The 24,840-nt window shown below is 46.5% G+C and overlaps 1 protein-coding gene across 4 annotated transcripts; it reads left to right on the top strand.

Moving 5' to 3' along the window:
* The first annotated feature begins 4,159 nt into the window (after positions 1-4,159).
* On the top strand, positions 4,160-23,981 carry ABCF1 (ATP binding cassette subfamily F member 1). 4 transcript variants are annotated; one of them, XM_053602940.1, is made up of 25 exons: positions 4,160-4,332; positions 12,391-12,437; positions 12,928-13,023; positions 13,173-13,302; positions 13,450-13,487; positions 13,571-13,678; positions 14,342-14,416; positions 14,495-14,605; positions 16,076-16,189; positions 16,406-16,528; positions 16,959-17,059; positions 17,161-17,246; positions 17,519-17,658; positions 17,744-17,892; positions 18,221-18,304; positions 18,538-18,662; positions 19,238-19,350; positions 19,489-19,660; positions 19,809-19,883; positions 19,977-20,047; positions 21,004-21,036; positions 21,121-21,289; positions 21,464-21,528; positions 21,616-21,688; positions 23,212-23,981. In XM_053602940.1, the coding sequence occupies exons 1-25, from the start codon at positions 4,200-4,202 to the stop codon at positions 23,376-23,378; spliced, it is 2,598 nt and encodes an 865-aa protein (XP_053458915.1). In that variant the 5' UTR covers positions 4,160-4,199; the 3' UTR covers positions 23,379-23,981. The 4 variants fall into 4 exon arrangements, with proteins under 4 accessions (XP_053458915.1, XP_053458916.1, XP_053458914.1 ...); XM_053602941.1 differs by having other exon boundaries at positions 4,183-4,332; positions 13,176-13,302; XM_053602939.1 differs by having other exon boundaries at positions 4,183-4,332; positions 12,928-13,029; positions 13,176-13,302.
* Positions 23,982-24,840: the final 859 nt, after the last annotated feature.

Here is a 24,840-nt window from a genome sequence, read left to right as displayed (position 1 = left end):
TTCCAAGCAGAGATATAAAGCATGTAGTTAGATATGTAGATTTTGGTATTCAGATTAGAACTAGAGACAAATCTAAGCTCTCTGCATATAGGTTGTGGTTGAAGCCATGAGCATGGATAAATTCACACTTTAAGTATTAAGCAAATGCTATGTACCCCTTCAACGGGTTCATCAAGTTCAGTTGTGACAGAATTTTGTCTTAAGCAAAGTAATTTTTATTTCTCTGAGTTGAAAGGTAGACCATCCAAGGCATATGTGACAATCATGCCACCACAGGATTCTCAGGTATTCAGGACCCCAAGCCCCACCTTTAAGATACACAAGCTACACAATCACGAACTCCTATTCACCGTCCAACGTGGAACTTTACCTTCCTCATTCATGTTCAAATCCTCAGGACAGAAAGGGTAGAGGACACCAGTTTTTCTTTTTCTTTTTTTTTTTTTTATGTTATTTTTTTTTTCTTTTCTTTTTTTTTTTTTTTAATTTGGCCGGGGCTGGGTTTGAACCCACCACCTCCAGCATATGGGACCGGCGCCCTACCCGCTGAGCCACCGGCGCCACCCGTTTTTCTTTTTCTTTTTTCTTATTTTTGAGACAGAATCTCACTCTGTCTGTCACCCTCGGTAAAGTGCCGTCACGTCATAGCTCACAGCAACCTCAAACTCTTGGGCTTAAGAGATTCTCTTGCCTCAGCCTCCCAAGTAGTTGGGACTACAGGCACCCACCACAATGCCTGGCTACTTTTTTGTTACAGTTGTCATCATTTAACTCTCCCGGGCCTGGTCTCCCTCCGTCACTTATGCTCACTTCTGCCATACCCCAATCTATTTTCAGCACAGCCCTCAAAGTTGTCCTTTTAAAATACAGCTTGAGGGGTGGCGCCTGTGGCTCAGTGAGTAGGGCGCAGGCCCCATATGCCGAGGGTGGCGGGTTCAAACCCAGCCCCGGCCAAACTACAACAAAAAAATAGCCGGGTGTTGTGGCGGGCGCCTGTAGTCCCAGCTGCTCGGGAGGCTGAGGCAAGAGAATCACGTAAGCCCAAGAGTTAGAGGTTGCTGTGAGCAGTGTGACGCCACGGCACTCTACCCGAGGGCCGCACAGTGAGATTCTGTCTCTACAAAAAAAAAAAAAAATATATATATATATAATACAGCTTGAGGCCAGATGTGATGACTCATACCTGTAATCCGAGCACTCTGGGAGGCTGAGGTGGGTGAATTGCTTGAGCTCAGGAGATCAAGACCAGCCTGAGCAGGAGCAAGGCCCCATCTCTACTAAAAATAGAAAAACTAGCCAGGTATTGTGGTAGGTGCCTGTAGTTCTAGCTACTCCGGAGGCTGAAGCAAGAGGACTGTTTGAGCCCAAGAGTTTGAGATGGCTGTGAACTATAATGACACCACAGCACTCCATCGAGGGCGACAGAGTGAGACTGTCTCAAAAAATGTCTATACATCATACATATATATATGTATTTTTTTTTTAGAGACAGAGTCTCACTTTGTCTCCCCTGGTAGAGTGCTGTGGGATCACAGCTCACAGCAACCTCCAGCTATTCGGCTTAGATGATTCTCTTGCCTCAGCCTCCCAAGTAGCTGGAACTACAGGCGCCCACCACAACACCTGGCTATTTTTTTGTTGCAGTTGTCATTGTTGTTTAGCTGGCCCGGGCTGGGCTCAAACCCGCCAGCCTCGGTGCATGTGGCCAGTGCCTTAACCACTGTGCTACAGGCGCCAAGCCTTGCTTTACTTTTTTTTTTTTGAGTCTCAAACTGTTGCCCCAGGTGGAGTGCTGTGATGTCATAGCTCACCGCAACCTCAAATTCGGGTTCAAGCAATCCTCTTGCCTGTTTTTCTATTTTTAGTAGAGAAAGGGTCTCGCTTTTACTCAGGCTGGTCTCAAACTCGTGAGCTCAAGCAATCCACCCTCCTTGGCCTCCCAGAGTGCTAGGATTATAGGCATGAACCACCTCACCTGGCCTTGCTTTACTTTTCTTTTGGCCTTTCCCACAATTGTTGCTCACTCATCCCACTCTAGCCACACTGGCCTCCTGCTGTTTGTTCCTCATATATGTCAAGTACACTCCTTTCATAAACCATAAAAAGAGCTGTTCTTCTGCTAGAACGGCTCTTCTAGCTAAAACTCACCTTCTTCTAGGGATTTTTTGAATTTCACTTCACTAAGACCTTATGAAGAGTCTATTTAGTACTATAACCTGCCCTCTTGATACTTTTTACCTTAATCTATATATTTTTTATCTATAGAATTTTTTCACCTGCTAGGAAAGTTAGCAGAGATTTTTATTTAGTGGTATCTCAAGGGCCTAGAAGTGCCTGGCACATGCCATACACTCAATAAATATTTTTGTTGAAAAAATTAAATGAATGAATGAGGCAGCTATGGCTTGCTGATGTTAGGGGAGGGGAAATGAAGAAAGCAGATAACCTTCTAGTTTTGGCCCATATCACTGGATGAAAGGCAGTGCAATTTCTTGATGTAGGGAAGGCTGGAAGAGACATAGGCTTTAGGAGTAAAATCAAGAGCTCCATTTTGTGTATATTAGTTAGAGGTATTTATTAGAGATCTCAGAGACAATGTCCCGTAAACATTGGATTCATGAGTCTGGAGCTCCGGGCAGAAGTTGGGGCAAGCAAGAGATATGTGGGAACCTTCATCAGTTACAGGTAGTTTTAAAGTCATGAGACACAGATGAGACATCTAAATAAAGAATTTCAAAGATTGAGCCCTGATGCACTTAACTAGGGGTGTCCAACCTATAGCCTGTGCGCCACATACAGTTTATGTGAGAACTGTTTTGCATATCTGTAGTGTCAGATATCGCTTGCTCACCAGCTTTCATTCGTGTTTGTGTACTTAATGTGTGCCCCAAGACAACTCTTCTTCCAATGTGAAGCAGAGAAGTAAAAAGGTTGGACACGCCTGAAGGGAGGAGTAAGGTAGCAGCCCATGAAATGAAAAGGAAACCTGTAGAGACCAGTGTCTCTGAAGAAAACAAAGGAAGTATAGAGTTATCAAGAGTATCACAAGTTGCTGGGAGAGTGAGTAGGATAAGTTCAGAGAACTGGCCCCTGATCTCTTGACCTTGGTAAAAGTGAATTCAGGCTATGGTGGGGGACAAAAGCATGATTGTAATGGTTTAAGGAGAGCTTACAGAGCTACTGGAGCTCTTGCTAAGGCTCCCGTATCTATTCGTAAGTGGCGGAGTTAGAAGTAAACCCAAATCTTTCCCCCCCACCACATTCCACCTGAGTGGCTTTATTCAGCTGTGGGAATTAACACAAATCTTGACTGCCATGATGGTTTAGTGAGTTTATGCATGTCAAAACTTATCAAAGTGTACACTTTGCAGTTTATTATATGTCATTTTATTGTGTGTGCAGTTTATCTTTTTTTAGACAGTCTCCCTATGTCACCCTCGGTAGAGTGCTGTTACGTCACAGCTCACAGCAACCTCAAACTCTTGGGCTTAAGTGATTCTCTTGCCTCAGCCTCCCAAGTAGCTGGGACTACAGGCGCCCGCCACAACGCCCGGTTATTTTTATTGCAGTTGTCATTATTTTAACTGGCCCAGGCTGGATTTGAACCGGCCAGCCTTGGTGTATGTGGCTGGCGCCATAACCACTGTCCTATGGGCGCCGAGCCGTGTGTGCAGTTTTTCTTATGTCAATTATACGGCATAAAGATGTTACCCCCCTCCCTCCCCAGAAAAAAGTGAATCCAAGCTCCATCGCACCGTAATTTCTGCCTGCTGCCTGGGCTACACTTCTTCGTTGACAATTGTACTCTTCGGGATTTTGTGACGCATCACAAGACCTTTTCCTTAGTCGATGCACCATGTTGTCCTTTCTGCCTTTGACCAGACGTAAATGTAAGGTAGAAGATAGCACCTGCTTTAAAAAAGTAGTATGCTTCAACTCTTTCATATTAGTAGGAAATTATTATGTTCATTCCTTTAGTCTCGCAGCGTCGCAAGATAACCAGGTTAGGCTTTCTAGACTATCATAATGCTCTGCGGACGCGACGCGAACTGGTGGACGCCAGCCCCGCCCTGTCATTAAAAGCCACGCCTCCAGCGGGCTGCTGTCACGCCCCCAAGATGACCGCGTAGCTCGCACGGGTGCCTCACTCCGGTGGAGGCGGGGGCGGGCGTAGGACGGCCCGCCCCATTCGAGGGTCCATGCCTCCGGAAGCGGAAATAGCACCGGGCGCTGCCACAGTATCCGTAACTGCCACAGCGATGCCGAAGGGTCCCAAGCAGCAGCCGCCGGAGCCCGAGTGGATCGGGGACGGAGAGAGCACGAGCCCAGGAGGTGAGGCTGATAGGCAGAAAGGAAACGGGAGGTGAAAGAGACGAGAGCGGAGAGTGCAAGCGTCTTAGGAGAGGGTCACCGGACACGAGACTGGCCGGGCCCCTGCGTGATCTATTGCGCATGCGTATCGTGGACCTGCGCGGAGTTTGCCCTGGCGGGAGTGGGATTAGAGTGGGGGCGAGAGGAAATGAACCTGGGTGTTGCACGTGACCTTAAGTAGGACTGGGCAAACAGAAAAGGAAGAACATATGGTACCGAGGCAGAGATGGAGAGAAATGAAAGCGTCCTGCTTTCTTTTTGAACATTCTCCCCACCACACGGGAATACATAAACCGTGACGAGGCTGCCTCCTGTGCGCGCACACAGCTAGGGAGCCTGTAATCCCACTTACTTCTCCAGAAAGAGTGACTCTTTCATGGGGTACTTTTTTTTTCTTTTCTTTTTTCTTTTTTTTTTTTTTGAGACAGAGTCTCACTATGTCACCCTCGGTAGAGTGCCGTGGCGTCACAGCTCACAGCAACCTCAAACTCTTGGGCTTAAGCGATTCTCTAGCCTCAGCTTCCCAAGGAGCTGGGACTACAGGCGTCTGCCACGCCACAACGCCCGGCTATTTTTTTGGGTTGTAGTTGTTATTGCTGTTGGGCAGGCCTGGGCTGGATTTGAACCCCCCGTGTATGTCCCTGGCACCCTACACGCTGAACTCCAGGCGCCAAGCCTCATGGACTCTTTAATAAAACATCCACCTGAGGCTCAGCGCCTGTACCTCAGCGGCTAGGGCGCCAGCCACATAGACCAGAGCTGGCGGGTTCGAATCCAGCCCGGGCCTGCCAAACGATGACAACTACCACCAAAAAATAGCCGGGCGTTGTGGCAGGTGCCTATCGTCCCAGCTACTCGGGAAGCTGAGGCAAGAGAATCGCCTAAGCCCAGGAGTTGGAGCTTGCTGTGAGCTGTGTGACACCACAGTACTCTACCAAAGGTGATAAAGTGAGACTCTGTCTCTAAAAAAAAGAAATGACATTCCCTTAAGTAACTCAGTGAGTAAGTGGGTAGTAGACTATTTTTTTTTTTCACTTGCTATGATGCCCAGATTTTTTTTTTGAGACAGCCTCAAGCTGTCGCCCTGGGTAGAGTGCAGTGGCATCACAGCTCACAGCAACCTCCAACTCCTGGACTTTTTTGAGACAGTGTATCATCACTCTGTCACCCTGTGTAGAGCACTAAGGTATAGCTCACAGGAACCACAAACTCTTGGGCTCAAGAGATCCTCTCACCTCACACTCCTCAGTAGCTGGGACTACAGGTGCCCAGCTAGTTCTTCTATTTTTAGTAGATTTGGGTCTTGCTCATGCTCAGACTGGTCTCAAACTCCAGAGCTCGAAGCAATCCACCTCTCTCAGCCTCCCAGAGTGCTAGGATTAAAGATGTGAGTCACTGTACCTGGCCTTTTTCTTTTTCTTTCTTTATTTATTTATTTTGTAGAGACAGAGTTTCACTTTATGGCCCTGGGTAGAGTGCCGTAGCATCACACAGCTCACAGCAACCTCCAACTCCTGGGCTTAAGCAATTCTCTTGCCTCAGCCTCCCAAGCAGCTGGGACTACAGGCGCCCGCCACAACGCCCGGCTATTTTTTTGTTGCAGTTCGGCCGGGGCCGGGTTTAGAACCCGCCACCCTCGGTGTATGGGGCCGGCGCCTTACCGACTGAGCCACAGGTGCTGCCCTCTTTTTCTATTTTTAGCAGAGACTGGTCTCATTCTTGCTCAGGCTGATCTCTAACTCCTGAGCTCAAGTGATCCAACTGCTTCAGGCTCCCAGAGTGCTAGGACTACAGGTGTGAGCCACCAAACCCGGCCTAGTAGTAGACTATCAATTGACAGTGGTAATGGGCTGTAGGGTGGGAAGTAGGAAGAAATATAGTCAGCTTTTGTATGCCAAGTTGGAGATTTCTGAGGAATTTCGAAAAGAAGATGACAAGGACAGAGTTTAGTAGCCGCAGAGAGATAAATCTAGAGTAGAAGTAAAGATTTGGGCAAGTATAGTAGGAGCAATTGCATCTGGAGCAATCTCCTGGAGAGTATATGCAGATTAGAGTAAAAAGAGGTATAAGGCGGAAATCCACAAGAAACTCACTTCATAAAGGGAAGCAGGCAAAGAAGACAACTAAGGAGATGAGATCGAGAAAGGCAAGCAGCCAGAGAAACCAGAGGCAAGCCAGCAGCAAGTAGGATCCCCAAAATCAAATAATGGCAGGAGAGGAGAATAAGAAGTAGGCAGCATGGAATGCTGTAGAGAAGTCAAGGAAAACAGGAACAGAAAAATACTTTGGGGGTTGAGGGACTAGGGGGTCAGTGGCAACTTTGGCAAAAGTAGTGTTTATTAGGAGATGATAGCCAGATCAGATTGTAATGTGGTTAAAAAGGAATACGAGATGAGGTAGTGGAGCTTGTGTGAATTATACTTTTGAGACTCTGTAAAGACAAGGATAGAAAATAGTAAGGGTGACTAGGTGGGGTGGCTCATGCCTATAACCCTGGCATTCTGGGAGGCTGAGCCAGAAGGATTGATTGAGCTCAGGAGTTTGAGACCAGCCTGAGCAAGAGTGAGACCTCATCTCTACTAAAAATAGAAAAATTAGCTGAGTGTTGTGGAAGGCACCTGTAGTCCAAGCTACTCAGAAGGCTGAGGCAGGAGAATTGCTTGAACTCAGGAGTTTGAGATTGCTGTGAGCTAGGTTGATGCCATGGCACTCTAGCCCAGATGACAGATACTCTGTGTCTCAAAAAAAGAAAGAAAACAGTAATGGAGGGAGGGTTGTGGTATATAGTTAAGGAAAGTCCTCATTTGCTTTGAAGGAGCAGTTTAAGCAATATACTACTAAAGGGGAAGAGCTGAGAGAGCAGGAGAGATGAAAGACACAGTATAGCCATAATCATACACTTAACCTTTTTCACTTCCTTAGGGATTATACTTTCACACAATTGAACCTGGGTACAGACTTTTCCCCTCTCTACCTGGTCAGGTCAGGTGGATGAAAGTGATGTTTAAAATGTAAAAGAGAGTTGAAGGAGAGATGGTGTGTCCGTTAGTCCTGGGGAGAAATGACTGTCTGGAATGAGTCAGTCACTCCTCAGTATTGTTGAGGTAAACTAATCGTGCAATTCCTTTTATGTATTTCAGTGAGTCTTCCCCCTTAACATCTTTAGGTTTAAACTCTCTGGAATAGCATATAAAGCCTTTTTTTTTTTTTTGTAGAGACAGAGTCTCACTTTATGGCCGTCAGTAGAGTTCCGTGGCCTCAGACAGCTCACAGCAACCTCCAACTCCTGGGCTTAAGCAATTCTCTTGCCTCAGCCTCCGGAGTAGCTGCGACTACAGGCGCCCGCAACAACGCCCGGCTATTTTTTTTTGTTGTTGTTGTAGAAGCAGTCTTACTTTGTCACCCGCGGTAGAGTGTCATGGCGTCACATAGCTCACAGCAACCTCTAACTCCTGGGCTTAGGTGATTCTCTTGCCTCAGCCTCCTGAGTAGCTGGGACTACAGGGGCCACCACAACGCCTGGCTATTTTTTTGTTGCAGTTTGGCTGGGCTGGGTTTGAACCCACCACCCTCCGTATGTGGGGCCAACGCCCTACTGACTGAGCCACAGGCGCTGCCCTAAAGCCTTTTATTGCTTTATTTTTTCTTTTTTTGAGACAGAGTCTAACTATGTCACCCTCAGTAGAGTGCTGTGGTGTCACAGCTCACAGCAACCTCAAACTCTTGGGCTTAAGCAATTCTCTTGCCTCAGCTGGTTAACACAATGCCCGGCTATTTTTTTGTTTCAGTTGTCATCATTTAGCTGGCCCCGGGCTGGGTTCAAACCTACCAGTCTTGTTGTATGTGGCTGGTGCTGTAACCACTGTGCTACGGGTGCCGAGCCAAAGCCTTTTATTATTAATCCTGCACATCTTTCCAACTCCATCACACTAGTCACTCAGTTCTGAGCTCAGACTTTGAAATGTGTTCTGGGTGGAGGATACAGATTAAGCAAAGTCATGTAAGCATGCCTGGGACTTAGTCAAGGGTCAGGAAAAAGTCAAGCGTCCAAAACAGAGGTATGGGTAGGGAAACAAGAAAAATTGGAAAGGGATCTTTTACTTTGTGGGGCCCTAAACTATAAGGATTGTCCTTTGTTATCTCCATTTTTCCGCCACAGTAGGTACTCTGTAAAACTTTTTGTGAATTAAATGATTACTGTGGAATACATGGAATTCTGGTCTAAGAACACTTAAAGTAGTAGATAGCAAGATGCCTTTTTTTTTTTTTCCTCGTAAGATAGGATTTTATTAGACAGAAAGGAATACAGGAATAAAAAAGCACCAGAGCTTCTGCAGAGGGAAAGACTCAAGTCGGAAGGCTTCCACATGGGTCCTTTGTCTAGGGGTTTTATAGGTGGAAAAACCTTTTCTAAGTTAATGAGTGTATTAACAAATGAGTGAATGAATGAATGAGTGCAGTCTTTCCCCTGGGACTGGGTTATTAGGTCTTTGTAGTTTTGTGTTAAGGAAGGGATTAGGGTGTGTGCTCCCTACTCAAGGTGGAGCCACCCAAAACATTTCAGGCTGCTTTGTTCCTGACCTTGCCAGAGCCCAGAGGGTGTGGCCTGGAAAGAGCAGCCTATTTGTGCCCAGAGATAGGGGTCTGATTTCTGAGCTCAACTGGGCCTACAGAATGTGGGCTGTCCAGCTCTGAGTAGGGGAACCCTATTATCATTCCTCCCTCTCCGGATAGAAGCTCTAACTACCCTTAGGGGAAAAAGGGCACAGACTGCTCCAGACTGCTTCCTGCTGAAGATGGACAGTGATAAAGGGGTGCATTTAGGGTTTCTCTGGAGAGAGGCTGATCTGGAATTCCACAAATAATTCAGGTCTTGGACTGGAACTCTTTCTATTGCTGGTAGCCTGATAATATCATCTACATTTTCCCTTTCACCACCTGCAATCTCGACCCAGGGTCACAAAGCAGGATACAGTTGCTTTCTGGCTGTCCCAACAGGACCAGAAGAAACTCTTCAAATAGATTCTTTCTCGGGGTTTTCCTTTTTTTTTTTTTTTTTTTGAGACCAAGCCTCAAGCTGTCACCTTGGGTAGAGTGCCATGGCATCACAACTCACAGCAACCTCCAGCTCCTGGGCTCAAGCGATTCTCCTGCCTCCAGGTGCCCCCCCCATAACACCTGGCTATTTTTTGTTTGGCAGGCCTGGGCTGGATTCGAACCCACCAGCTCAGGTGTTTGTGGTGGGCGCCAGGCCCTTTCTTGGGGTTTTCTAAAGATATGGAGGAAGGTGCCGGAGAAGTAGATGGTGGGTTTGAACTAACCTCTCTCAGGAATCTCTGGTCATTTGGGAAGTTACTACATCCAGAAGAGCTGTATCTATCTGACAGGTTTTACACAGTTTGGGGTTGTCTCTGAGAAAAAAGAAAGCTTTCACGTAGGGTACTTGAGACCACTTCTATTCTTGTTTACAAAAAAAGATCTAACTGGGCGGCACCTGTGGCTCAGTCTGTAAGGCGCCGGCCCCATATACCAAGGGTGGCGGGTTCAAACCCGGTCCTGGCCGAACTGCAACAAAAAAATAGCCGGGTGTTGTGGCGGGCGCCTATAGTCCCAGCTTCTTGGGAAGCTGAGGCAAGAGAATCACTTAAGCCCAAGAGTTTGAGGTTGCTGTGAGCTGTGTGATGCCATGGCATTCTACCAAGGGCCATAAAGTGAAACTCTGTCTCTACAAAAAAGAAAAAAAAAAATCTAACTGAAAAATGGTATCATAATTTAGAGTACTCTCTGGTGGCCATTGTTCATCCTTGGCAAGTCAGGCCTGGGTGCCTGGGCCAAGAAAACCATTTTTCAGTGTCTGGGGAATCAAACATGTCCCAAATGCTTCAGAATACAGCCCAGCGGGGTGTTCTTTTGGTGAGAATATGTTACCTGTCGCAGATCTTCAATCCCAGATGATGGCACCAAAATATGTTACCAGAATTTCTTTCTTCAGTAGGTCCTTGGTCTTGGGTATTCGAAGCATGAACCTGCAAACCACAGATCAGTGGTCAGATTTTTTTTTTTTTTTTTAAGTTAAATGATTACAGGAATTAGCAGTGGATAAAGGGGATGGTTTGGAAGGGACAATAGATATGCCTGGCCATGGGAGAAATGAGGCTGGTGACTGCCTCCCAATATGATGGTGAGGTATATGGAGGGAGTTAGACATAGTCCCCTGCCTTGAGGGAAACAGGGATGGACAGGGAAGACTGGAATTTGTTCGGTTAGTAAACTTACTGACTTCTCACTTTGCTCCCTGGGAGCACAAGCTGAAGTCACTGTCCAGGATGAAAGACTGGCACACAGACAAGTAGGTATGAACAAGCTGATTCGTGCTATAATGTTTGAGCACAGCAGGTGGGGCATAAGCCCAGATGTTCACTGACTTATCAGATAACTATTTACATGCTCTGTAAATTTTACAAACAATATATACCAAACTGAATTCATAGTACCTTCTTTTAGCCCTTCCCTCTTGCAGGGAGAGGAGGGGACCTATTCCTCTACAATTTTCTGAGTTAATAAATGGTACCACTAGCCAGCTGATTTTACGGCTAAAAAGATAGGAGTTGTCTCTGAGTGCTGTTATTTATTTTTCACTTCTTTCCCTACCCTGTGAATTCTGCTTCACTACCTCTCCTTGCCACCACCCTAAACCAAGCCACCATTGTCACCCTACAGACTATTATGGCCTCTCAACAGAATTCCCACTATACTTATTCCCTCCCATTCTGGCTTCACTGTGAAACCAGAGGGAGACTTTGTTTGTTTGTTTGTTTTTGAGAGTGTTGCTCTTTCTCCCAGGCTAAAGTGCTGTGGTGTCAGCCTAGCTCACTGCAACTCCAAATTGCTGGATTCAAACAATTCTTCTGCCTCAGCCTCCTATTCCTAAGTAACTGGGACTATAGGCATCTGCCACAATGCCTGGCTAGTTTTTCTATTTTAGTAGACATGAGGTCTCATTGTTGCTCAGACTGGTCTGAAAATCTTGAGCTCAAGCAGTCTTCCCACCTGGGCCTCCCAGACTGCTAGGATTACAGGTGTGATACATTGTGCCTGACAGAGAGTTAAGGCTTTATTTTTTATTTCTTTTTTAGAGACAGTCTCACTTTGTCTCCCTCTGTAGAGTGCTGTGGCATCACAGCTCACAGCAACCTCAAACTCCTGGGCCCAAGCGATTCTCTTGCCTCAGCCTCCCAAGTAGCTAGGACTACAGGCACTTGCCACAACGCCCAGCTATTTTTTGGCCCAGGTTGGATTTGAACCTACCAGCTCTGGTGTATGTGGTTGATACCCTAGCTTCCTGAGCTACAGGTGCCAAGCCAAGTTAAGGCTTTAAAGGGTGAAAATTATCATACAATAAAGTCTCCATTCCTTAACCTGATTACAGAGCCCTTGTTTCAGTCTTACTTTGCACCACCCCCCACTCCCCACCCCCAGTCATTGAGCCTGACCATACAAAACATTTCTCTGTTTCTACGTGTGTGGTTACTCACAACTGGTCCTGTGCACAGCACTGGAACCATACCATGTGCCTCACTAACCTTATTAGCTTAACCGCAGTCTCTTCAGGGAGGCCAATAGCAAAGATGAGGCCACCCCTCTTTTCCTTCCCCAAGTAAGCTTTATCTTTTCTTTTGGAACCTTGAGTGCACTTGTACTTAATTCCCTATTTAAAAATCTTTCTTCGTAAAACCTATAAGGTCCAGAAGAAAGCACAGTTGTCTTGTTCACTGCTGTATCTCCTACACTTGCACAATGCGTATCTGACGCATGGTACCTATTAAGTAAATACATACTTATCAGATGAATGAATGAAGATAGGAATGATTATTTCCTCAGGTGTCGTGGAACAGTGCAAATGTCTGAAGTTATAGTTGAGCTAGAAAAATAAGATAGAGATCTCAGCTCTTTGCAGAGGAGATCAAACTGTTTTAGAGTTTTTGGATAAGCATTCATGATGTCTGCTTAACTTTTTAGACAAAGTGGTGAAGAAAGGAAAGAAGGACAAGAAGACCAAAAAGACGGTGAGAAAATAAGGGTTGAGGACAAGAACCAACTGTGGGTGTTTCCAAGCAAAATAAAAGGCCATGTGAAGGAGATGGGAGGTCCAAGGGAGGAGAAAAGATCTTGTCAAGACTGGGGGAAAGGCTCGGCGCTTATAGCTCAAGCGGCTAAGGTGCCAGCCACATACACCTGAGCTGGTGGGTTCAAATCCATCCCAGGACTGTCAAACAACAATGATGGCTGCAACCAAAAAATAACCGGGCACCTGTAGTCCCAGCTACTTGGGAGGTGGAGGCAGGAGTCTTGCTTGAGCCCAGGAGTTGGAGGTTCCTGTGACCTGTGATGCCACAGCAGTCTACCCAGGGGAACAGCTTGAGGCTCTGTCTCAAAAAAAAAAAAAGATTGGGGGAAAGATGAAGGTGGAATGGAGGGCCAGGGGCCTATGCGTCGCAGAAAGGGGCTTAATTGGTCTTAGAGCCATATTTACATATTTCTTAACTTGCTTAATAGTTCTTTGAAGAGCTGGCAGTAGAAGATAAACAGGCTGAGGAAGAAGAGAAAGTGCTCAAGGAGAAGGAACAGCAGCAGCAGCAGCAGCAGCAACAGGTACAAGTGTCATGGAGCCCACTAGTCCTGGAAACATCTGGGATTCACAGCCCCTCTCCAGCCTTCATTGGTTCATTCAGGTGGTGGGGAACTTTCTGTAGGACAAAAAGACAGAGGAGACCTGGGTTTCATTCTCTTACTCTTTTCAGCAGCAAAAAAAGAAGCGAGATGCCCGAAAAGGCCGGCGGAAGAAGGATGTGGATGATGATGGAGAGGAGAAAGAGCTCATGGAGCGTCTTAAAAAACTGTCAGTGCCAGCCAGTGATGAGGAGGATGAGGGTAAATAACTTGAAGGGAAATGGGAACCCAGAGTCCATGAGCACGAAGAGTGATGCCTCATACCTTAATGTTTGAGTTGGATTAAAATGAGGATCTAGTTACTGTAATTCTCTTTCCTTATCTCATCTTTTCTCTTTGTCATTTCAGTACCTGCCCCAATACCCCGAGGGGGTAAGAAGACCAAGGTAGGCATCTGTATGGTAAACAGAGACACCGAGGGTGCAACCTTGCTCATCCCTCTGATTTCTGTGGTCCTGTCATTCTCTAGGGTGGTAATGTTTTTGCAGCCCTGATTCAGGATCAGAGTGAGGAAGAAGAGGAAGAAGAAAAACATCCTCCTAAGCCTGCCAAGCCAGAGAAGAATCGGATCAATAAGGTGAAAATGTTGTCTCTGTTGGTCAGCCCCACCTCATTTAGCACATGCTGGTGATGGTGTGGTCATTTCCTGCTTTTAAACTAGCTCTTCTAGATCTTTATTGCTTATAATGTCAAAGTCACCTTCTAAAAATATTCTTTTCACTGTCAGACATCCACAATGATTTTCTTTAAATGCAGAGTCTAAAACAAAAGCTTTTAGGTTTTTGCTCTTCCACTGGGATTCTTCCATGTATAGCTCTCAGATCAACCTGATCACGTCTTGGCATCCACTTTGACTATGTCCATGATGAAACCTTTGTTTTTTTTGTTCCTCCTCCCCTTTTCTTCAGACCTCCTTCTCCAAGCCCATGTCCTTTATCTTTTCTCAGCATCTGCCCTCTTAAGAAAGTCCTCCAGCACTACTACCACCTACCCACATTGTACACTTGCCTGACTTACAGTTCCTCATTTGTAATACTGTTTGATACATGATGGGGTTATGTCTATAGACAAAATGCACTTTTGACTTAAGATAATCTTTTTTCGGCTTACTGTGGATTTGTCAGAATATAACCCTATTATAAATTGAGGAGAATCTGTATAATTAACATAGCAGAGTCCCTAAGAAATGCATATAAAGGAACAATGTGGCAATTAATTTTTGTGTGTGTATCTCCTCCAGGCTGTATCTGAGGAACAACAGCCTGGGCTCAAAGGCAAAAAGGGAAAGGAAGAGAAATCAAAAGGGAAGGCTAAGGTGAGAGAGTAACTAGCAGGAGGAGGTGTCAGATCTCAGGAATTGAAGCATTTTATCAAACTATCTTTGGTCTGTTAGCCTCAAAATAAATTTGCTGCTCTGGACAATGAAGAGGATGAAGAAGAAGAAATGAAAAAAGAAAAAGAGTCTCCCAAACAAGGGAAGGAGAAAGCCAAGAAGACAGAGCTGGTGTGTATTTTGATGCTGGGAGAAGGTGATGGGCCCTGTGATCCTAGTATGCTAAACCACTCTAAGTTGACCATCTATTTTGAGTCAGGATCTGGGGATATTGTTATCGTCCAGAGCAAGAATTGGCAAACTTTATCTCTAAAGGAGTGTGTGGTTAAGTACTTTGAGCTTTGTAAGCCCCATAAAATCTGTCATAGAGATTTTCTTTCTTTCTTTTTTTTTTTTTTTTTAACAACTCTTTGAAAATGCAAAAACCATTTTGAGTTCACAGGACATAACAAGGCATCAAGGCCAGGCATGGTGGCTCACGCCTGTAATCCCAGCACTCTGCGAGGCCGAGGCAGGTGTATTGCTTGAGCTCACAGATTTGAGACCAGCCTGAGCAAGAGCGAGACCCCATCTCTAAAAATAGCCAGGCATTAATGGCAGACGCCTATAGTCCCAGCTACTTGGGAGGCTGAGGCAAGAGAATCTCTTGAGCTCAAGGGTTTGAGGTTGCTGTGAGCTATGACACCACAACACTCTACTAGAGGTGAAAAAGTGAGACTCTCTCTCAAAAAGAAAAAGGGCATCAAGTCAGATTTGGCCCATGGGCCATAGTTTGCAACACCCAATCCAGAGAGGAAAGTGCCTTGGAGTTAAGTTAGTTTCAGACAATTTGGGTCTGCTTTGCCATTCACTAGCTGTGTGACCTTGACTATATCTTTCCACCTAGGGTCCCTATACCTTTGGCACTTTTTTTTTTTTTTTTTTTTTTTTTTTTTGAGATAAAGTCTCACTATGTTGCCCTCAGTACACTACTGTGGTGCCACAGCTCACAGCAACGTCAAACTCTTGGGCTTAAGTGATTCTTTTGCCTCAGCGTCCCAAGTAGCTGGGACTACAGGCACCTGCCACAACACCCGAATATTTTCTTGTTGCAGTTGTTGTTTAGCTGGCCCAGCCGGGCTTAAACCTGCCAGCTTCGGTGCATGTGTGGCTGGTGCCATAACCACTATGCTACAGGTGCCAAGCCAACCTTTGGCACTTTCTAATTCTGTGATTCTGCTGGATTCCTCAGTGACTGTATATTGGGGATACCTGATCTTTTCTTGTTAACATGTAAACCATAGAAACTCATTTGATACAAATGAAACTCTTTTGAAATTCAATTTGAATATAACCTTCAGTTACTATTGTGGTAGAAATTATATTTATGGGGACATACACATTGTTACATGTCATATATACAGTACTCATACCATTCATTTTATGCCATTACTGGTGGCTGAAATTGATAAAAGACTGCAAGGAGACCTGGGAATGACAATGAATTAGGATCCCAAGATATTTCAGGACTCTGGGTAGCAAAGGAAAAAGCTGGCTATTGAGTTTGGGGGTAGAGAGATAGATTATACGAAATCTGAGTTCTGAAAGGGGTCTCTTTACCACTGGTCTCTTTACCAATATTTACCACTTTTGGTTTTTCAGGGTTCAGAAGAAGAAAGAGAAGGGGAAGAAGAAGAGGAGGAGGAAGGAGATTCTAAGGCAGATGATCCCTATGCTCACCTTAGCAAAAAGGAGAAGAAAAAGCTGAAGAAACAGGTATTACTCTGGTTCTTAGTGGTCAAAAGTAAGGGAATTTTTTATGTCAACTAGGGGACATGTGATTGTGTGACTGGAAGTAGAGCTTTAGGGGCTACAATTGTAATAAGAATTGCATTTTGTGAGCCTTGTCCCAGTGTTTTACGACATGGGCTATATCATGGTGTTGAGTAACTGGTAGACTATGGCTTTACACAGTTTTTTCTTTGTTATTAGATGGAGTATGAGCGCCAGGTGGCTTCATTAAAAGCAGCCAATGCTGCTGAAAATGACTTCTCCGTGTCCCAGGCAGAGGTTTCCTCTCGCCAAGCCATGTTAGAAAATGCATCTGACATCAAGGTAAGGTCTGAATGGAATACTCTCCATCTCCTAGTTTAGGTGGGAGCTAGTTTTCTTACTTTCCCGGAAAGCTGTGGCAACCAAAGTGGGACATGATTGGGTTAGTTCACTGGGAGGACAAATTGAAGTTGTTTTCCACACCATGGGACCTGCCTTGAGCAAGAAGATAGAAAAATCAATAGAAATAGAGAGGTGTCCACCCTTGGAGGGAACTAAGGTGGAATAGACTAGGTCGATTTAGGATGTGGGAGCCTCCCATTAGAAGCAGTGGACAGGGAAGGGGACTGGCTCTGGTGAAAGGAAGGGATTATGCTGGGAATTGGTTTGTCAGAGGCTTCCCTATAGGGAGGAAGTTGCAGCTTGTGTCACAAAGAAAGAATTCTCGTGTGCTTTTTTCTTCCCTCTGCCGCCCCTTTCCTGATGGCTGCAGCTGGAAAAGTTTAGCATCTCGGCCCATGGCAAGGAGCTGTTCGTCAATGCAGACCTGTATATTGTTGCTGGCCGCCGTTACGGGCTAGTAGGACCTAATGGGTGAGGAGAGGAGGGGGCTGAAAGTATAAAAGGGGAAGGGCTGGAGGGAGAAGCAAAGCTTTCTCAGTGGTGACCTCGTCCTAATGACTTTCATTCCCCAGCAAGGGCAAGACCACACTCCTCAAGCACATTGCCAACCGAGCCCTGAGCATCCCTCCCAACATTGATGTGTTGCTGTGTGAGCAGGGTGAGACCAGAGGGTAGAATAGGGGCTTGATGGTTGGACACTTGGGGTAGAAGAGCCATCCAATAATAGGAGCAATGGAAGCAGGGAGAGACTGAGCACTGGAAAAAGTGGGCTGAAAAAAGGAAGGGAGAACAAAAGAGGGGCTTGAAAATGTTTTATTTGGAACAAGTGCAAAGAGCTGGGCAGGATGAGGCAGACCAGAAATGGAATTTTAAGGAATAAGAAATGAAACTCTTGGTCTTTGAGGCTAAGTGTTCTCCTCCTACCCCCAGAGGTGGTAGCAGATGAGACACCAGCGGTACAGGCTGTTCTTCGAGCTGATACCAAGCGATTGAAGCTGCTGGAAGAGGAGCGACGGCTGCAGGGGCAGCTGGAACGGGGTGATGACACAGCTGCCGAGAGGCTAGAGAAGGTAGAGGAGATGGTGCAGGGTCACAGGTTAAGACTTGGGTGTTCTTGGGGCCCTTGAACATGTGTCCTCTTCTCCCTCCTCCCAGGTGTATGAGGAATTACGGGCTACTGGTGCAGCAGCTGCAGAGGCCAAAGCACGACGGATCCTGGCTGGCCTGGGCTTCGACCCTGAGATGCAGAATCGGCCTACACAGAAGTTCTCAGGGGGCTGGCGCATGCGTGTCTCCCTGGCCAGGTGGGCCATCCACATCACCATCCTCCCTTTCAATGTTGACCACCAGAGCCCTTTTCCTTCTTCCCATTATTTCAAGCCCAGTGGGGAAGTTCAAGGCCAGCTTCTCCCTCCTCGCTATTTATATTATGAGAACTCAAGGTCTCGCTCCATTTTTCTCCCTACCTGGTGGCATATGTTCTCATCAATATCTCCTGCCCAGGAACATCTCTGAGGAGTGGTTGGACAGGAGTTTTCATAATTCCAGGCTTCTCTCAGAGGCCTCCCCTGAGGTTTTCTGAGGAAAAATCTTCCTTCCCCTGACCCTACACTTTGTTACCCCACCTTATAGGGCACTATTCATGGAGCCCACCCTGCTCATGTTGGATGAGCCCACTAACCACTTGGACCTCAACGCTGTCATCTGGCTCAATAAGTGCGTTGCCCTTAATTACAGTGTTTGTATCATTTGTTTGCAGTCTGCTTCCTTCCCCTTCCCTCGCTGCCCTCCTTCCCTTTAGTTCTCCACCCTGTCCTTGATAGCACTCTTTCTCTGAGAAATCCAGACCTTTTTCTTTCTCTCCCTGCCCCCATTCCATTCCCATTGTCTGTCTGCTTCCTCCGACTTTACTTCACCATTATGACATTCTCACACTCTCTAAAACCCAGCTATCTCCAGGGCTGGCGGAAGACCTTGCTTATTGTCTCCCACGACCAGGGCTTCCTGGATGATGTCTGTACTGATATCATCCATCTCGATGCTCAGCGGCTTCATTACTACAGGGGCAATTATAGTAAGTACAATCGTATATGGGTGGAGGGAAAAGATGGAGCCTCAAAAAGAGGCTTGGGGGCGGCGCCTGTGGCTCAAGGAGTAGGGCGCCGGTCCCATATGCCAGAGGTGGCGGGTTCAAACCTAGCCCTGGCCAAAAACCAAAAAAAAAAAAAAAGAAAAGAAACAGAGGCTTGGAAGGGAGAGAGGATCCAAATACATGTTTAGAAAAAATAGATCCTGGGTGGCGCCTGTGGCTTAACAAGTAGGGCGCCAGCCCCATATACCGAAGGTGGCGGGTTCAAACCCGGCCCTGGCCAAACTGCAACAAAAAATAGCCGGGCGTTGTGGCAGGCACCTATAGTCCCAGCTACTTGGGAGGCTGAGGCAAGAGTATCACCCGAGCCCAGGAGCTGGAGTTTGCTGTGAGCAGTGACGCCACAGCACTCTACCCAGGGCAGCAAAGTGAGACTCTGCCTCAGAATAGCTAGATCTTGTCAGAATTCTGACAATGATGCCCACCCCCATCCTCACCAGTCCCTGTCCTCTGCTGGGAGAGGAGCAACCGTTGATGCCCATTCCATTTTTCTGCAACAGTGACCTTCAAGAAGATGTACCAGCAGAAGCAGAAAGAACTGCTGAAGCAGTATGAGAAGCAGGAGAAAAAGCTAAAGGAGCTGAAGGCAGGGGGCAAGTCCACCAAGCAGGCAGTGAGCACCGAGGGAGTTCCTGGACTGGGGGCTGCCCTTCTTTCATGACATTGGAGGAAAAGGGGGACTCTGGGAAGCTAGCCTGCATTTCAGGGAATTCTGTGCAGAGTGTGAATTTCTCCCTTTCCTCCTCTCTAGGAGAAGCAAACAAAGGAAGCTCTGACTCGAAAGCAGCAAAAGTGCCGACGGAAAAACCAGGATGAGGAATCCCAGGAGGCGCCTGAGCTCCTGAAGCGCCCCAAGGAGTACACTGTTCGCTTTACTTTCCCCAATCCCCCACCACTCAGCCCTCCTGTGCTGGGTCTGCATGGTGAGTGCCACAGATTCCCAGCACAAGCATGTGCATCCCAACTTCTCCACTAAGGCTGGGACTGTTCCTTTTTTCAAAGCCCAGGTCATCAGGGGGACCTTTGGGGGCATTGAAAAGAATGTAGATTGTTTCTTTTCCTGGCTCTCAGGTGTGACATTTGGCTATGAGGGCCAGAAATCGCTCTTTAAGAACCTGGACTTTGGCATCGACATGGACTCAAGGAGTAAGTTGTCAGTAGTTCAGGGACGTGGAGCAGGAGCCAAAGGGAGAGTCTCTGAGCGCTTGTTAGTCTGACTACGTATCTTCCTTCTCACAGTTTGCATTGTGGGCCCTAATGGCGTGGGGAAGAGCACTCTCCTCCTGTTGCTAACTGGCAAGCTGACACCGGTGAGTCGTGCAGCCAGGGGAGAGCATGAGAAGTCTGAAGACACAGTTGCCCACCATAGGCTAGAATCAGGGAGCTTTTCAGCTGTGGAGAGTTAAATACAGAAGTTATCATAGATGATTCATTTCCCTAAAAGGGGCTGTGGAGGAGTTTAGATGGATGGAGGGAGGAGAGCTAGGAGAATCAGTTGGAATGGGGGGCACCCTTACATGTGTTTGATTATGCATGTATATAAAACAGCATATGTCCATCACAGAATGATTAGACATTGCATAAGCCAGTAGAAGAATCTTGAGGTAACCAATATTAATGTTTCATTTCATAGCTTTTTCCTTCTGTCCTTTGAGATGTGCCTATCATTTCTTTTTAAAGAAAAATGGGAGCGGTACCCATAGCTCAGTGGGGAGGATGCTGGCCACATACACTGAGGCTGGCGGGTTTGAACCCAGCCGGGCCAGCTAAAACAACAATGACAACTGCAACAACAACAAAAAAAAAAAATAGCCGGGCATTGTGGTGGGCGCCTGTAGTCCCACCTACTGGGAGGCTGAGGCAAGAGAATTGCTTAAGCCCAAGACTTGGAGGTTGCTGTGAGCTGTGACGCCACGGTACTTTACCGAGGGCAATTTAGTGAGACTGTCTAAAAATCGCTGCAGCCCCTTTTCCCCATCTCTTTGATTTTTTTTTTTTTTTTTTGGAGTCAGAGTCTCAAGCTATGGCCCTGGGTAGAGGGCCATGGTGTCACAGCACCTCGAACTCTTTGGGCTCAAGTGATCCTCTTGCCTCAGTTTTTCTTTTTTTCTATTTTAGTAGAGACAGGGTTTCACTTTTGCTCAGGCTGGTCTCGAACTTGTGAGCTCAAGCTGTCCATCTGCTTCAGCATCCCAGAGTGCTAGGATTACAGGCATGAGCCACTGCACCCAGCCCCTTGTCCCTACCACTTGCTCTTTCCTTGCAGACTCGTGGAGAAATGAGAAAGAACCATCGGCTGGTAAGTAGGCGTTGTGAGAATAAGGGAATGAAAATCTGGTAGAAGTATGACTTTTACCAACCATCTCCCCCTCCTCTTGGGCAGAAAATTGGCTTCTTCAACCAGCAATATGCAGAGCAGCTACATATGGAGGAAACGCCCACTGAGTACCTGCAGCGGGTCTTCAACCTGCCCTACCAGGATGCCCGAAAGTGCCTGGGCCGCTTTGGCCTTGAAAGTCATGCCCACACCATCCAGATCTGCAAGCTCTCTGGTACTACTTTAGGGGACTGGGTAGGAGGTCCTTATCATTCTTGTCTATAAACTGTACCTAGAGGTAGAAAGGTGGGGAAACAGGAATAGGGCAGCCTTGAAACACATACTGGCCCAGAAATGTAAGGCACTAAAAAAGGAATGAACCTTCTTTTATCCTTTTCCTTTGCTACAGGTGGTCAGAAAGCCCGAGTTGTGTTTGCAGAGCTAGCCTGTCGGGAACCTGATGTCCTTATCTTGGTGAGGGGGCTGGACTGTGGGAAAGGGGATACTAGTAATGGAAGTAAGAATTACAGTGTCATTCATGGAATTCCTCCTCCTCCATAGGATGAGCCAACCAATAACCTGGACATAGAGTCTATTGATGCTCTGGGGGAAGCCATCAACGAATACAAGGGTGGTAAGTCATACTGAGAGCAACAAGCCCTTCTTCTCCGTGGGGATAAGCTATATTGACCTTTGGCTAAGGCTCCCTTCTCTTTTTTTTTTTAATTTCAGAATATTAAAGAGTACACATATCTCGATTATGTAATTAGTTTTTGTATAGATTGAGTCAAAGTTGTAAGTGTGCCCTTAACCTGGATAGCCTTCCTTTCCCACCTGTTTGATTTTTTTTTCTTTTTTTGAGACAAAGTCACACTATGTCACCCTGGGTATAATGCCATGGCATCATCATAGTTCACAGCAACCTCAAACTCTTGGGCTCAAATGATCCTCTTGCCTCAGCCTCCTGAGTAATTGGGACTACAGGTGCCTGCCACAACACCTGGCTAGTTTTTTAGACATTGGTTCTTGCTCTTGCTCAGGCCGGTCTTGCTCCGCCTGCCTGGGCCTCCCAGAGTGCTAGGATTACTCATGTGAGCCAGTGTGCCCAGCCCTTGTGTTTGATTTTTGTTGAGTTTTACTTCCAAATGTGCACATAAGTATTGATTGATAAGCTCCAGTTTAGTGTTGAGTACACTTAGTATTTGCTAAAATAACTTTTTTTCCTACTAGTGGGATTGATGGATCAAACAATACATCTACTTTTAATTCTTTGAGGTATCTTCCTACTACTTTCCATTGAGGTTGTACTAGTTTGCTGTCCCTTTCTCTACACATCCATGCCACTATTGTTTGGGGCCTTTTTTTTTTTTTTTTAGAAGGCAGAGTCTCACTCTGTTGCCCGAGGTACAGTGGCATCAAGGCATCAATCAGCTTAGCTCACAGCAACTTTAGACTCCTGGGTTCAGGCCATCCTTCTATCTCAGCCACCCAAATAGCAGAGACTATAGGTACCTACCACAATGCCCAGATAATTTTTCTATTTCGGTAGAGACAGGGTCTCACTCTTGCTCAGGCTGGTCTTGAACTCCTGAGCTCAAGCCGTCATTCCACTTCAGCCTCCCACAGTGCTAGGATTACAGGCATGAGTCACTGCGCCCAGCCCTTATTTTGGAACTTGCTGGTAAGAGTCATTCTCATTGGAGTTAGATGATAATCTCATTGTGGTTTGTTTGTTTATTTATTTATTTTGAGACAGAGTCTCAGTATGTTGCCCTCAGTAGATTGCTGTGGTGTCACAGCTCACAGCAAACTCAAACTCTTGGGCTCAAGCGATTCTCTTACCTCAGCCTCCCAAGAAGCTGGGGCTACAGCTGCCCACCACAATACCCAGCTATTTTTTTCTTGCAGTTGTCCATTGTTTAGGTAGTCCAGGCTGGGTATGAACCTGCCAGCCCGGGTGTATGTGGCTGGCACCGTAACCACTGCTACAGGTGATGACCCCTCATTGCGGTTTTGATTTGCATTTCCCTGATAATCACAGATGTTGAGCATTTTTTATGAGTTTATTGGCCATTAGCATAGAGGGTTCCCTTCTGTCATGTTTTGATTTCCCTCTTTGTTCATTCTCTGTGCCTTTCTTGCTATCTTTCTTCAAAGCTGTGATCGTCGTCAGCCATGATGCCCGACTCATCACAGAAACCAACTGCCAGCTGTGGGTGGTGGAAGAGCAGAGTGTTAGCCAAATTGATGGTGATTTTGACGACTACAAGCGGGAGGTTTTGGAGGCCCTGGGTGAAGTCATGGTCAACCGATCCCGGGAGTGAGCTTTCCTTCCTGGAAGTTTCCCAAGAAACAAGCTTACATGGCCTAGAATTCCCCAGTTGTCTCCCTCTCTCCTTGGAAGACTGCCTCTGGTCTGCAGCTGACCACTGGAGAACACGAAGATGGAATGTTGACTTGATGCGACCAGGATGCCACTTTGCTTCCATTTCTCTGAAAGACTTATCTGTTCCACTTTTCTTGAGATAGTGGGTTGACCTTATCCTTGGCATCCCTCTGTACAGACAGAGGTGACCACCTTCATTATTGTATGACTTCATCCAGCCAAGCTTACGTGACATGTTGTCTCAAGCCTGATCACTCAGAAGCCTGCCTCTGCCTCCACCTTAAAGCTTCAAGCCTGGACCCCTGATCTTTTGAGTGGTGGTGTTCTTTTCTGGTGGATTTAATGCTGGCTTACTGATACAAACAGTTGTTGAAGCTCAGAGCTAGAGACAAGTGTCTGAAGCCTGTGCCATCACTTATCCCAGGATTTGGTGCCTGTCATCTCTTGTCTGGTTGGGGTATGGGGGGCAGGAAAGGAATGCTGCTGAATTTGGATCTCCCTTTACAAAGGGAAAAAATAAAGGAGTTGCTGCCACCCTGTCCTTATTCAAGCAGCAGTTCTCAACCTGTGGGTCACGACCCACAGGAACTGTATTTTTTTTTTTTTTTTTTTGGCCAGGGCTAGGTTTGAACCTGCCACCTCTGGCATATGGGACTGGCGCCCTACTCCTTGAGCCACAGGCGCCGCCCAACACAGGAACTGTATTAAAGGGTTGCGGCATTAGGAAGGTTGAAAACCACTGGTTTAGAGATTCATGGGAGTTGGAACTGACCTCAGTCTAGCAGTTTTATTATCTCCACTTTTTCACTAATACAGATGGATCTAATTTGCAATCTTACGTAGCACTTTAGACAGTGTTTGCTGTTTAAGGAGCCTGCCTCCTTTACCCCAACCCTTCAGACAAAGGAGAAAGTGATTCATACCTTCCATCGTGCACACTTGGGTGTTTCACTGACCAAGCTAACTTCACGAATGAGGGTGTGCTCTGCCCTGTGGTCAGGCACCAGAGTTTCAGTCCTTGCAAAAATTATTGTATCAGGCGGCGCCTGTGGCTCAGTCGGTAAGGCGCCGGCCCCATATACTGAGGGTGGTGGGTTCAAACCCGGCCCCGGCCAAACTGCAACCAAAAAATAGCTGGGCGTTGTAGCGGGCGCCTGTAGTCCCAGCTACTCAGGAGGCTGAGGCAAGAGAATCACTTAAGCCCAGGAGTTGGAGGTTGCTGTGAGCTGTGTGAGGCCACGGCACTCTACCGAGGGCCATAAAGTGAGACTCTGTCTCTTAAAAAAAATAAAAAAATTACCGTATCATCCTTCCAACATACACAGTACTCTGGGGTATACAAGAAGAGAAAAGACAAGGTCTGCCTTCCTTAATAGTCTAGTTAGAGAATGAAAATAAAG

The sequence above is a fragment of the Nycticebus coucang genome, chromosome 9, assembly GCF_027406575.1.
Source record: "Nycticebus coucang isolate mNycCou1 chromosome 9, mNycCou1.pri, whole genome shotgun sequence".
Taxonomy (NCBI): Eukaryota; Metazoa; Chordata; class Mammalia; order Primates; family Lorisidae; genus Nycticebus; species Nycticebus coucang.
This window is presented reverse-complemented; position numbering and strand designations above follow the sequence as displayed.

Bases quoted from the DNA above. Each gene is read 5' to 3' on its own strand.
- ABCF1 (XM_053602938.1), top strand. From the start codon at position 4,200: ATGCCTCCGGAAGCGGAAATAGCACCGGGCGCTGCCACAGTATCCGTA. The intron at 14,606-16,075 runs GTGTGTATTTTG...TTGGTTTTTCAG, and splicing joins AAGCCAAGAAGACAGAGCTG to GGTTCAGAAGAAGAAAGAGA. The intron at 19,884-19,976 runs GTAAGTTGTCAG...TCCTTCTCACAG, and splicing joins CATCGACATGGACTCAAGGA to TTTGCATTGTGGGCCCTAAT.